The sequence below is a fragment of the Eschrichtius robustus genome, chromosome 16, assembly GCF_028021215.1.
Source record: "Eschrichtius robustus isolate mEscRob2 chromosome 16, mEscRob2.pri, whole genome shotgun sequence".
In the NCBI taxonomy this organism is placed as follows: domain Eukaryota; kingdom Metazoa; phylum Chordata; class Mammalia; order Artiodactyla; family Eschrichtiidae; genus Eschrichtius; species Eschrichtius robustus.
In genome coordinates this window covers 71,635,721-71,650,218 of record NC_090839.1, presented here as the reverse complement: position 1 = coordinate 71,650,218, position 14,498 = coordinate 71,635,721, and the positions used below count along the sequence as shown (strand labels likewise).

General features: G+C 46.3%; 1 protein-coding gene across 1 annotated transcript in view; it reads right to left on the bottom strand.

Annotated features, from left to right (window-relative positions):
• Nucleotides 1-1,055: 1,055 nt before the first annotated feature.
• Nucleotides 1,056-14,498, bottom strand: part of OTOA (otoancorin) — a 59,715-nt gene continuing 46,272 nt past the window's right edge. The window contains exons 24-28 of the mRNA XM_068523804.1: nt 8,511-8,653; nt 8,160-8,296; nt 7,172-7,269; nt 3,655-3,850; nt 1,056-1,126 (exon numbers count right to left, since the gene is read on the bottom strand). Coding sequence (XP_068379905.1) covers nt 1,056-1,126; nt 3,655-3,850; nt 7,172-7,269; nt 8,160-8,296; nt 8,511-8,653 — 645 coding nt within the window. The remainder of the gene's footprint in view (nt 1,127-3,654; nt 3,851-7,171; nt 7,270-8,159; nt 8,297-8,510; nt 8,654-14,498) is intronic.

Below are 14,498 nucleotides of genomic sequence, written 5' to 3'. Positions count from 1 at the left end.
GGAAAAGGGGCCAGAACGTGCTGGTGGCAGCACAGAAGTACTCAGGATGCCTAAATTGCTACCTAAGTGATGTGGTGTGAAACTACTTTGTTGGCTGAATTTGAGAAGGCATAACACCTGGGAGGCAGCAAAGCACCCCTTCCTGAGCTCTGCCTTCCTGAGCCAAAGGCCGAGAGCATCCTGCGAATTTCCAGAGGTAACTCCATCCCAGCCTCCAAAAGGACTGGGCCAGTGGGTGCGTTTGTTTTGCTGTGCCATAACCACAGGAGTGACTGGCTTGCACAGTTTATTTTCTTTTATTTCAACCCATCCCCAAAGCCCAGAGCAACTTAAAACAAGAAGAGCCACCACCTCCATCAAGAAAGGAGTATTTTGAAAGTTTAACTGATAATTCCACAGCCATTCATTCAGCTGCCTCCCAAGGAAATGGAAGGCATCTGGAAAATGTATTTAAAAATTGATTTAACATTGAGCCATGTTAACTGTTTTAATTCCCAAACAATGCAATGCCCACAAAAATATCAATTAGCAATCAGGCAGGAATATTGGCGTCTGCTGCGGGATTCATTTATTTCAGCTCTGCGAAGTATCTAAGAAAGAGAAATCCAATGTGCCCCGTAGCTCCAAGGAAGGGAAATTAAGCCAGAATTGAGGCCGAATCAGGGCCTGGCGAAAACGGCGCCTTTGCCTGCACCCACTCCTCTCCGGCGTCTCCCTCTGGAGGGAGGGCAGTAACTTGTACTAAGGTCTTCATGCTTTGACAGGAAACACCCCTCCCTCCCCAGCTTCTCTGTCTCCAAGCTGGAAAACTAGGGAGACTGAAATGAGGCTGAGAATGCCTCCCTGCTGAGGACACAAGCCAGGTTAAGAACGTGCGAGATCATTTTCAACAATTATTCTTCCTTTTAGCGCCTCTTCAATTCCAAGGCCCCGGGGTCTCCCTGCCCCCACTGAGGCTCTGAGTCGGGTTGCGGGACTCCCACCGTCTGCAGCGCCCTCGGTCTCCACGTGCCCTGGGCAGCTGCCTGGGCCCCAGGGCAATGCGCAAATGCCGCTCACCACACGAGCCTGGGCATCAGGACCAGCAGAGGGCAGCCCAGCCCAAGACTCTGGGAGACCCAGGCTCCTAAAAGGAAACAAGACAAGACAAGAGTGCAGAGGAGGTCTCAGCAGCCCGCGGAGGGTGGACGCACCACGCCAGCTCCCCGCGCCTCTCCCTGAACCACTCACTAGATCTCTCCCAACCTTGGTTTGCTCAACTCCTAAACGGGAATAATGACCCCAAACTGCAAGGGATGGAAAGGCGAATTAAATGAGATTGTGTGAATCAGCGACTACCAGAGCTGCCTTAATCATAAGAGTCACCTGGGGAGAATGCTAAAAATGCAAATTCTGATTCAGCAAGTCTGGTACCAGGCCCAGGAATTTGGATTTTTAAGTATCACTCCCAGATGATTCGGATAATGAAGCAAATTTACGAAACAAGAGATTAAGTGCCTGGCCCACAGGAAGGGTTCACCCAGCTGCCAGCACCAGCTCAGGCCTGTGGGGTGAACGGAAGGAGAAGGAATCTAGGCTTCTCCTGCCTGGCTGAGTATCCATCAAAAATTACAAATGCACAAACCCTCTGACCCAGCAATGCCACTTGGAAGAGTTTACCCTGCAGGTACACTTGAACGGATGCAAAGTATATAAGGTCATCCGCCGCAGCATCGTTCATAACAATATAAAAATAGAAACAACTGAATTGTCGTCTACAGAGACCTAGTTAAATAGTTATGCCGTAGCCAGAAAAACAACAATCGCACGGCTCCTAGGTACGGATATGGAACTACGTCCGAGGTATACTGTCAGGTGAAAAATGCAAGGCACAGAACAAAGTGTATAACAAGTTTTGTAAAAGTGCAGGGATAAACTATGGATATGCATAGAGTATCTCTGGACAGATACACAAGCTGGTGACACTGGCTGCCTCTGGGGAGGGGAATTGGGCGACGAAGGAACGGGGGATGGGGGAGATGGTTCACTGCACACCTTTTCCGACCTTTCGTACTTTAAACCAGGTGCGTTGCCTACTGTGTGCATTATATAACACACAAAACACTGTAACATTTTAAAATAACTTTTAAATGTATGCGTATTATATTTCAATGAAAAGGCTTTAAGATAATAGTAAGTCAAAGGGCGTGGCTCCGGTTTGCAGCTGCCATGTCGGGCCACTTGTGGCTGCAGAAATTGGGAATCCCCCAGTTTGCTATTCCCCAAGGGAGGCTGGGGCGGACCTGGAGACAGCGAAGCACCAAGCTTCGCTCTCTGGGTTTTTGCACTCGCTCTTCCCTCTACCTGGGACACTCTCCACCTGGCTGGGTCCATCTTCTCTTCTCTTGGTCTGCAGCTTAGGAATCACTGTCTTCTGGAGGCTTCCAAGGCCGCTCCCCACTCTCCCAAGCCTAGGTAGCTGCCTCTCCCGAGCATTCCCTGGGGGCCTGTGTCCCCCCTCACAGCACCCCTCGTACTGCCTCATGGTCGCCAGGGTGCAGCAGTTTCCCTCACCCCCATGCTGGACTGGGAATTCAGAGAGGACAGAGGACACGCCTGGCTCGTTCACAGTTGCCTCCGCAGAGCCCAGCACCGGCTTAGTCCAAAGACGGTGCTCACTAAAGACACAAGGAGGCACAAAGAAGTGGGAGAGTGAGGGGAGGGGGAGAGTAAGACAGGCAGGGAGGAAAGACAGGAAGGAAAGCCACACCCATGGCTCCTCTGTCTCAGCTCAGCCCTTAGTCACCACCACCATCCTCTGCTGCTTTCCTCCCCTGGTCTTACCAGATTTGAAATCTTCTTTATTTACGAGAGAGCCTTACCTGCCTTACTCACCTCTGTATTCCCTGCTCCTACCGCAGGCTTGGCACATAGTATTAATAGGTGCCCAGTATACGTCAATTGAATTTATTAATTAATACTGGACGGTGAGGAGGGAGGAGCAAAGGAACCACTGACAGGACTTAAGTCCTAAGAAATTCTGATTCAGTGGGTTCTGGGTGGGGTCCACGGGACTGGCAGTTTTTAAAAGCTCCCCGGCGGGGCTTCCCTGGTGGCACAGTGGTTAAGAATCTGCCTGCCAATGCAGGGGACACGGGTTCGAGCCCTGGTCCAGGAAGATCCCACAGGCAGCGGAGCAACTAAGCCCGAGCGCCACAACTACTGAAGCCCGCGCTGTAGAGCCCTCAAGCCACAACTACTGAGCCCACGTGCCACAACTACTGAAGTCCGCGCGCCTGGAGCCCGTGCCCCGCAACAAGAGAACCCACCGCAATGAGAAGCCCGCGCACTGCAACAAAGAGTAGCCCCGCTCGCCGCAACTAGAGAAAGCCCATGCCCAACAACGAAGACCCAACGCAGCCAAATATAAATAAATTAAAAAAAAAAAAAAGTCCCCCCCACCCCGTGACTTTAAAGTGCTCTGGAGTTGAGAATCATTTACATGTGCTCGGTAGGGACTTCGGATTTTTCTGGGAATGCAGGATCTCCAAGGACTGTCAGAGAGCCCACCCTGAATTTTAGGAACCTTCCCGCTGCCCCAGGTCTGGCAGGGCGGACCAAGAGACTAGGAAAGGGATTAGGAGTGGGGGACCGGGCTGGGTCTGTCCGGCTCACCTGGAGGAGAAACAGAGGAGGGTGTCCGGGTGGGGCTGGCGCTTGGAGGCTCGTCCAGCCAGGAGCGAGTTTTGGCGCCATCTAGCGCCCGCTGGAGGCTCTGCAGCTGCAACATGCTGAGCTGCCGGCGCTGGGCTGGGGTCACGGCCGCGGCGTTTTCCGGGCCCAGGGAGGCGATCTGCTCCGCGGACAGCTCCTGCAGGGGAGAGGGGCCAGCGCCCTCAGAGGCGCCCCTCCGCGGCTTTCCCAAACCTCGGCCATCCGCCCAGGACCCGCACACCTTCGTCGTACCCATGTACCGTTTGTGCTCCTCTTTAGGATTTTTACTTAAAATCAGATCACTCTTTCACTACTAAAATAAACTTATTTTAAAATGAAAAGAATTTAATGGAAATATCCAAAAATGGAAAATTGGAATGACTCGCAATAAGTACTCATTTAAAATATGCCATAATATGGGCTTCCCTGGTGGCACAGTGGTTGAGAATCTCCCTGCCAATGCAGGGGACACAGGTTCGAGCCCTGGTCCGGGAAGGTCCCACATGCCGCGAAGCAACTAGGCCCGTGAGCCACAACTACTGAGCCTGCGCGTCTGGAGCCTGTGCCCCGCAACAAGAGAGGCCACGATAGTGAGAGGCCCGCGCACCGCAATGAAGAGTGGCCCCCGCTTGCCGCAACTAGAGAAAGCCCTAGCACAGAAACGAAGACCCAACATAGCAATCAATCAATAAATCTTTAAAAAAATATATTCCATAATAAATAAAACGACACTGTTGAATTGTAGCTATATGTGTTGGCCAACAATGTCTGAACCTGAAGCCTCTTTAAAAACAGAAAAAGGAGGGGATTTTAAGTGTTATAGAGGTGTTAAATACATTTTAGCTCCAAATCGAGACTTCCTCCTTCAAGTAATCAGTAGTAAAGGAGAGGTGAAAAGGTGACAATGTTGTTTAATGCAGTGCAAGGTACCACCCCACCCCACCCCCAATGCTTCAAGTCCCCCACCTGAGAAACACTGATGTGGAGGAGAAAACACACACCTAAAAGGCAAAGACCTGAATCTGTGTCCCAGCTCTGTCACATAATAGCTGTGTGACCTTGGGCAAGTTTCATAGCCTCTCTGGGCTTTTGGACTAGATGTGGAATGGCACAGATAACTCGTCTCCTAAGTGATTCTCACCCTTGCTGGTGAGTCCTGTGAGGGCTCAGCGAAGGGGAAGTACAGTAATCTATTAGTGATGTCTGCCATGGACACCGGAAATGGGAAATTCTGCCGAGAGCAGAAGTCCTTTGAGGGCCCTGAACAAGATGTTTTCTGAAGTCGCTTCCATCCTAGAGAGGACTTGGTGACTAGTTCCAGTGGGTGTGGAATGAGATGGGATGGCAGGGGCCTCTAAAGTCATCCTGCTTATTTTCTAAGGGCCCCAAAGATTCTGAGAAAGGGGGTTCTGCTCCTTCACCCCATCTTCTTCTCTCCTTCACCTTCTTTCCCATCCAGGTTGATGCTTCTCTGGAATCATGTCATTCCCCTGCTTAGAACCCTTCCCTGCCACCTCTCCAGGCCATAGCTCAAGCTCCTGAACATGGTAATGAGGGCTCTGGGTCCTGCCCACCTCTCCAGCGTCCTCTGCGCTGGCACACTTCACTCCTGGAGAATGGAGGTCCATATCTGCAGCCCCCAGAAGGCAGCACATCCTTCTGCCTGGAACACTGTTCCTCCCTCTCCACCTAGCTAACCTGTCCTGCAAAATTCAGCATCATCTCCCCCCTCTCACCACAAACACACACACACACGCAAACACACACACACACACACACACAGAGGACATGTTCTTCTGGCTTACACCTTACATCTACCATTAATATAGAGTCTGCATTATAAAAATTATCTATTTTTCCAATGTTGCTGCTTGCAACCCACAGGCCAGATTGAATCTCTAGGCCTACTGCACTGTGTTTTAAAATATAGATTCAAAGTGGTTGCCAACGTTTAATTATCAGGAGATTTCATATGAAAATGAGATTTCTGGATTCTTAAAAAAAAAGGAAGATCCAGCAATACTTGGCCCACATTGTCACACTGCATCAATGTGCCAGAGATGAGAAGCAGCTTCCCCAGATTTAGACAGGGCTCTCCAGTTCACTTCAGTCCCTACCCAGGCGACTGCACTCCCTTATGTTACTTTTCAAGCCCCTGAAGGCACTGTGTTATACCCCTCCACCAGCGCATCCCCAGTGCACCAGCCTGGAGCCTACATCCTAGCGCCTAGGCTGGAGTCTACCACAATGTAAGTGGCCACTAGGAATTTTTGGAGTAGGTAAGCTACAGACTGCATTCCAGACAAGACCCGGAGAAAGTGCTCAGCAACATGCCAGCATTAAGAACCAAGCTGCCTACCCCATGCAGAGCCCCCAGAGGAGAAGCTCAATGGTGTTAAGGACTATGACTTACTTATTTCCCCTAAACAGCTACCACACCTCTTCTGTGCTGGGAACTGTCCTGGGTGCTGAAGTGGTTCAAGGTCCGCTCTCTTTCTTAAAATGAACCAATGATGTTGCATCATGGGAGTTTGTCTAGCCTCCTGTGTGTGCCTTATCCAGTTTTTATGGACAGAATGTGTTTCCAAGTTACGCAGCAGGCAAGAACACCAGCGTCACTCCTCATCAGAGCAGACTGTCCCCACCAAACCCTCTCCTAATCTTGTACATGACAGGAAGGAAGGACCTCTCTCACTGGATACCCTGCTTCCCTAACCTCAGTTGATCCAATTCAACCCTCTCAATTTTTTCCATAGCTGTTTGTCACCTGTCCTACTGTGGCTTCCTTAACAGTTTTCTTAAAATCAATTAAAATATTTTACTTAAATTTATTTTAAAAGGAAATGTTATACAGGAAATGTTATCCCTCATCTGCAATTCTGAAGTCCAAAAAAATCAGAAAACAAAGTTTTTTCCAAAGTTTAAGACAAACTTATTTGCCAGCAAAATCTGACCTAAATTGATGTGAGACCATTTATAGTCTCTATTTATTCCAATTAGTGTGATTTGTCACAGATTTCTTCACGGAAATATTAATGCATTTGCTTACAAGGTGCTTCCCCAGACACTGCTGAAGGTATTAAGTTACCATACTATAGATTCACAGAGTGATCTTCCTAAAATCTGGAAAATTCCAAATTCTGAAATATATATATGCCCCCAAGGGTTTTGGATACGGGAATATGCACCTGTCATACCATCATAAATAGAAAATCAGTACCAGTGGCGATGAAGAGAAGGAAACCGTAAAAATAGATACAATTAAAAGATAAATTTAAATTGAAGAAAAAAATACTTAAAAAACAAAAACACCTAAAATTATCCTGTGATCCATCCGCTGTTGGCACACAGCTCTCCTCTGGCCCTATTAGCAGAAGGCTGGTTGCAGGTCCCTATAATCCAAGGCCCACCATCTGCCTCCCTGTGTGATTTGAAATAGGGTCAAGCTCCCATTCTCCTTGAGGAACTGAGTACCTACTTTGAATATCTCATCAGGAAGGCATTTGATTGCTGATGGCTGGAAATATGGCATCAAATCCTTGTCAAGCATTCGGAGCTCTTCCTTACTTAATCCAGCTGGGGTGAAAAAGGAATCATGAGGGTTTAGTTCAAGCCATCAGAACTCCATTTGTTTTATTAATGGTGCTGCATAATGTACAGATCTGCGTGTTCTAGGCAAACATCTTTCCTTACAAAAGTCCCTGAAAATCACACCGGGGAATTAGGTTCCTTAATCAACTCAGGGAAAAAAATGTGGGTCACATTAACCCTGATTGGTCTCCTACAAGGAAATGTATGCCCAGAAGGAGCTTCACTTTATACAAATTTCAAATTGTGTATAAATCTATTTTGGAGCCAATTAAATAACATTCTAAACCACTTTAGCTACACAAAAATTACCAAGAGAGCTTGTTTAAAAAGCAGACTTGCAGACCCCACCCTCTGCAACTTCAAGTCATGAAATCTAGGTTCAACCATAACTCTATAGATAGTAACTACACGTGGTCAAGGATTCTTCTTTTTTTTTCAACACTATATTATTTAACCTTTATTTTTTTAACATCTTTATTAGAGTATAATTGCTTTACAACGGTGTGTTAGTTTCTGCTGTATAACAAAGTGAATCAGCTATACATATACATATATCCCCATATCCCATCCCTCTTGCATCTCCCTCCCACCATCCCCATCCCACTCCTCTAGGTGGTCACAAAGCACCGAGCTGATCTCCCTGTGCTATGCAGCTGCTTCCCACTAGCTATCTATTTTACATTTGGTAGTGTATGTATGTCCATGCCACTCTCTCATTTCGTCCCAGCTTACCCTTCCCCCTTCCCGTGTCCTCAAGTCCATTCTCTACGTCTGCATCTTTATTTCTGTCCTGATTCTTTCATTATTTTGTTTGTTTTTGTCCCCAGATTTAAGGTTGGAAAGGGAGAGAAAGGCATGCTCAAGGTATCTCTTACCTGCAATGGTCCCAAGCTCCTGCAGGACAGAGCTGGACCACTCGGTGGGCCCTCCAAACACAACTTCTGCCTTCCTCTTAAACTCTGCCAAGACGTGGGTGCTGCAGAGCAGGGTCCCAATTCTGGCCACCACCACCCTGGTTATGAGGGAGGATGTAGTGTGAGCCTGGGAGACGCTCCGGCCAAAAAAAGATATGCAGAAGGTTTCAGCACCAAAAAAGGATCCAGCTAATCTCACTCCCTATTTTAGCCCAGAAAGGTTGCAAAGCTCAGCAGAGAACATCTTGCTGAATGAATGAATGAACGAACCAATCAATCATTTGCTACTTTGCACACTAGTGTTTTGGTTACCTGAATTCTGAGATCTTTATAAGTGAGATTTCGGTGATGTTCATGGCACACAGGGTTGCACCAAGTCCTACTAAGTGGAAGCTCTTCAGATCCTGGACACTATAGCCTGAATCCTCCAGGAACCCTTGCAGAATGGATTTAGCCTATAAAAATGCGGGAAGATAGGAAATGAACTATCCAGGGATGATCAAGACCCCAAGGTCTGAGGGGATACTGGAGCCAGCCTCCTGACTGATCGCCCACCCTGCTCCTCTGAACATACTGCCCACCCCAAATCATCCCAGCCACTCATCCAGGTTAACCTCCTGAAGGTGCTGCTTCTACGGAGTATGTCCCCTGATCTATGGAGGCATCTTTAGGCCGTGAAGCTCTTGTATCCTTCACCAATATTAAAGACACCTATGGGCTTCCCTGGTGGCGCAGTGGTTGAGAATCTGCATGCCAGTGCAGGGGACACGGGTTCGAGCCCTGGTCTGGGAAGATCCCACATGCCGCGGAGCAACTCGGCCCGTGCGCCACAACTACTGAGCCTGCGCGTCTGGAGCCTGTGCTCCGCAACAAGAGAGGCCGCGACAGTGAGAGGCCCGCGCACCGCGATTAAGAGTGGCCCCCGTTCGCCACAACTAGAGAAAGCCCTCGCACAGAAACGAAGACCCAACACAGCCAAAAATAAATAAATAAATAAATAAATAAATAAATAAATAAATAAATGAATGAATGAATGAATGAATGAAAAAATAAAAAAGACACCTATACCTTGTGTCTGTGTCTGCTGGCTTATTCCCTTCATCACTCATGACCTTCACATAGTTTGGTCATTTAAGTTCTTCTGCATCAGGATCCAGACTTTTCCAGCAACTGTTTTCACAACTTTCTGACAAAACCTTGTAATTTTCTGCCTTTGCACCTTTACTCAAGTCAGTGCCTCCATCTGAAATGCCCTTCCTGCATTCCCAACTGTTAAAATCCGACCATCCTTTTATTTGGGAGTTCAAGTCAAATGTTACCTTTGTGAAATCTACCCTGAAATAGGTTTGCCTCTCACTCTTCAATTCCAGGGAGTAGTACGTTAAATCCTTTGGCATTAAAAAACCACACAGGAATCTCTTCAATGAGCTTTGATTTAGGGGCTGATGTGTAGTGTAGTGTCCCTGTAATTTTAGTATAGTGACCATTCATTATTCATGACTTTCCCTGGAGAGCCAGACCTCCTACACTCTCACTTCATGTGGTTCAATTGGAGCTAACTGCATTCTGAGTTCCAGAGGTGATGCTATGGCCTAGTCCTGGCCAGTCAGTTTGTCTCTTAGCCTGGCTGCAGTGACTGGTTCTAGATTAGGCATGTGATCCAGTCAAAACCAACCAGGACTTTGGTTGGAGCAATTAGAAGAGAAGAGCTTTCTTTACTGTGGACTGGACCTTGGAAGGACAAACACCTCAATCTGCTAGAACTCAACACGTGGAAAGAAACTGCCTCTGGGGACTTCCCTGGTGGCTCAGTGGTTAAGAATCTGCCTGCCAATGCAGGGGACAGGGGTTCAATCCCTGGTCTGGGAAGATCCCACATGCCGCGGAGCAACTAAGCCTGTGCGCCACAACTACTGAGCCCACGTGCCACAACTACTGAAGCCCGTGCGCCTAGAGCCCGTGCTCCGCAAGAAGAGAAGCCACCACAATGAGAAGCCCGTGCACCACAACAAAGAGCAGCCCCCGCTCAATGCAACTAGAGAAAGCCCACGCGCAGCAACGAAGACCCAACACAGCCAAAAATAAAATAAATAAATAAATTTATTTGAAAGAAAGAAAGAAAGAAACTGCTTCTGAACAAAGCCCACACAAAGGAAAGCAGGGTCAAAAACTGGTGAGAGATGGATTCCTGACAATAGTGTTGAAGCCCCTGGATCCAGCCATACCTTAATTCCACCCTTGACCTTCTCAGTTATGCGAGTCAATTCCATTCTTGTTCAAGCCACTTTGAGTTGGGTTTTCTGTCACTTGTAACTGGATTAACCCTGATTAATTTGATCCAGATATGTTGGACCTGAGGAAGGACCCAAGCCAATCTCTTGAAGATGAGCCGTATAATTGTCTGGCTCCTCAGGGCTCATGGAGGCAGATGCAGAAGATTACAAAAGGGCCAGAGCTCACAAGGCAAAGATAGGGAGGAGACCTCCAAGGACGAACATCTCCTGAATGGAAGTGAGGGTCACAGGGATACAGTGAATCTTCCCATCGCACTTTAATGTCAGTCCATCCCATCACACACTATAGATCACTCCAGTGTTAAGAAAAAGTATTGGCAAAGATTGTGAAACGCTGCAATAGGATTCCACTTTTCACATGGCTGTTGTCTTTCTGTCCCTCAGGTCTGTTTAAATGCTACCTGCTCAGAGAAGACTTCCTGGATTCCCCCGTCCCAAGTAGCTTCCCTCCCCACTATTTCCATGAGCACCTTGTCCATTTTCTGCTTATCACTTATCAAAATTTATTAAACGTTTCACCTTGATCACTCAACTTTTTGTCTGTATCACCCAGTAGAATCTCCAAAGACAAAGACCATATCCAGCTAGTTCACTTCTGCATCCCTATACCTGATAAAATGCCTGGCCCATATTAGGGTACTTTCGGAATAATAAGTACTTTTTGAATGAATGAATGAACATCTGAGTGAGCGAGCTATAGAAGTTGTAGGCAATATATACTCCTTTGAAATGGCATCAGATTATTGCCGTCATGTGATGGATTGGCTTCAGAGAGACTTCCCACGTCTCTGCAAATTGGACTGGTCAGTGTCTTCATGAAGTTTCCCCTCAATGATTACAAAGCTCACAGGTACTGTAAGTGAATTTCAGTAACACAATGTTTAGATTTAAATGTCTCTGAATGGCAATGTGCATCCAAAATAATAATAGCTAATATTTATTGAATGCTTACTGTATGCCAACACTGTTTTGACCATTTACACATACTATCTCATCTAATCGTCACAACAACCCTAGGAAGTAAATATTAATATTATCTCTATTTCACAGATGAGGAAACTGAGGCACAGAGAGGTTAGGTAACTAGGCCAAGGTTACACAGCTAGTAGATAATGGTTCTAGGATTACAACCTGGGCAGTCTGACTTCAGAGCCAGTGAAGATGTTTGGGGATGAAGGAAAGATGGAGATTCAAGTTAGCTTTTGAACTTTTCTTTTTAAGTCTTCATAATCAGGTTTCACTCATTGACTCATAGCAATCTGTGCCCCCCAACCATCAGGCATGCCCATTTTAAAATGAAAGTGCAAAAATACAATTCAAATAAAATTATTTTGAAGATGTGATATTAAATTGTCCTTGCCACTGGAACCTGGAAAATGCAAGCTCAGCCTGCAAGGTGATAAACCAAAATATATTTCCTTGAGTGACTGGAGCACTGTATCTGTAATGATTCCAAGACAATTAATACCAACACTTTTAGGCAATATTAACCACTGGAAAGTGACTAGCTGTAAGATTTCAATCTCTCTGTTCATCCCTCTGGCTTCTATAATAGTTTTTTTTCCTTTATATTGGTTTTTAAGCTGAACTATCTGTTAATGTAGTTTCACCAGGTCTGACTATTAATCTAGAAACATGCATTTAAGCGTTTGATTGGGAGCTAAAGTTGAGGAAATGACTGCAAATGACATATGCAAATGTTGGTTTTCATGTCCTCTTCAAACATATTGATAAATCTCACTGTCATCCATGGGAATTGAAAATTGATAAAAAGGGAAAGAGATACTCTAGTTTCTAAGTTGGATATATTTTTCTGTTTTCTCCCAGACTGCGAATAGAATGATTTTAATATTGAAAGTGTGATGTGGCACTTCTCAAACCAGTCAAAACCAGTTTCAGTGTCACGGAACCCCAGGATTGCAGAATGTCAGAGTGGAAGGAACTGCGGACTTGGGGGTCCAACCCCCTCACCTTGCAAATGAGGAAGGTGTTAAACTGCCAAAGAGAAGAAGTGTGAGGATGACAATATGCTGATGACAACAGTGAAGACAACTAATTTTTGTTGACTACTATGTCGCAGGTGTTGTTCACCATATTTAACATGTATTAACTCACTTAATCCTTATGGCCAGGACCTCCATGTTACCTAACTCCAGGGGGGCACAATTCACACCATGTTCTATTTGAATGGTGCCACCCAGAGTCATGTGACATGGCAATCCTGATTACAAAAAGCTCATGAGAGTAGGGGACATGCCTTGGTTTTGCTTGCCCAGCATCCATTCTCCCTTTGATAATACCATGCTTTTCCTTTGGTGAACCACCTGTGCTCATTTCCTCTTGCTGCTGTAACAAATTACCACAAACTCAGTGGCCTGAAACAATACGGATATATTCTTTTACAGTTCTGGGGGTCTTAAGTCCTAAAATGGGTCAGCAAGATGTGTTCGTTCTGGAGGCTCTAGAGAGAATGCATTTCCCCGTCTGCTTTAGCTTCTAGAGGCTGCCTGAATTCCTTGACTCGGAGTCCCATCTTCCATCTTCAAAACCAGCAGCACTGCATCTTCAGATCTCTCAGTGTGTCCCTTGTCCCTCTGCTTCCACTGTCCCTCTGCTTCTGCCTTCTGTATCTGTGGTCCTTTCTAAGGACCCTTGTGATTATGTTGGGCCCACCAGGATAACCTCCCATCTCAAGATCCTTAACCTAATCACATCTGCAAAGTCCCTTTTGCCACATAAGGTAACATAGTCACAGGTTCCAGGGATGAGGATGTGGACATCTTTGGGGATCGTTACGACACACGAGTTCCCCATCCTCAGTTCATATGGCCCTGGTGAGATGGATTCCACTCCCTGGTGCATGCCAGGCCAACCCACATATTCTAATCCTGACCAGATAGTTTAGGGCCGGGCAATTGCATGATTGGAGTCAATGCTGGGAGTGTTTCAAAAATTAATGGGAAAGGGGCACTTTTTTCTGGGGTTGCTAATTACATGATACATAAGCCTAGTGCTGAAAACAACAGCTGAGGGAGGGCTGCCTGAGAATGAAGTTAACACAGAGCAGCTAAGACTCCCCTTTCTAGCAATACAGTGGATTAACTTCCCTCCCAATTGAAACAATTAAATTCTGGACGGAACTTCTTCTTTAGCCTGTGAAGAATTAACTGACACAGGAATCACCCTCTCACCACAAAGTGAACAAAGTATATGAAACAACTGTATTTAGACACCGGACAACAGGGAGCACAGGCCTATAATCCTGGAAGAAGGAAAACAAATCAGGTGAGCCCCCACAATTGCCCTTGCTCTCTGCCCAGAGGCAGTTTCCAGGCTATGGAGCAAGAAAGGGAACCCAAAAAAACCCAGCGGTCAGGCTGAGTTGAGGATACAGAGATCCAAGTTCAGAGAGGCCAGGGATCCTATAATTTGTTGGGCAAAGTACTGGAGAGGAAGAAACTGCACGGAGAGAGAGAGAGAGCTCCAGAAATCTGCAAAGAGGTCTTCTCAAGTCTGGCTGAGTGCTGATCACATGCAAGGAATGAAACTCCACATAAATATCAAAAAAGGCATCAGAAAGCGGTAGGCTGAACAATTCTCAGAGCTCACATGGAGCTGGAAAGAGTTCACATTCCCACCAGCCAGAGAGAAGAGGTCTTGAAATACACAGAGCATTGGATAGAGTCCTCAGAAGAATCATGTCTCAGTGATGGGGATAAATTAACCACAGAATAAAGCTCAGTCTAGACTCACCCTTATAATGCTCAAAGGGAAACCTCAAAATGATCATACTGATCTAAAAGTAATTTAAGTGTATGCCAGAACAAAGCCCAATACTCTTTAAAGGAGTACCACTAAATTGGGTGGGTGCTCAAAGATGTAAAATTTACAATGCCCATCAGCCCGTCAAAATTACTAGACTTGCAAATAAGAAAATATGACCCATAACTACGGGAAAAATTAGCTAACAGAAAGAGTCTCAGACATGACAATTATGATGGAATTA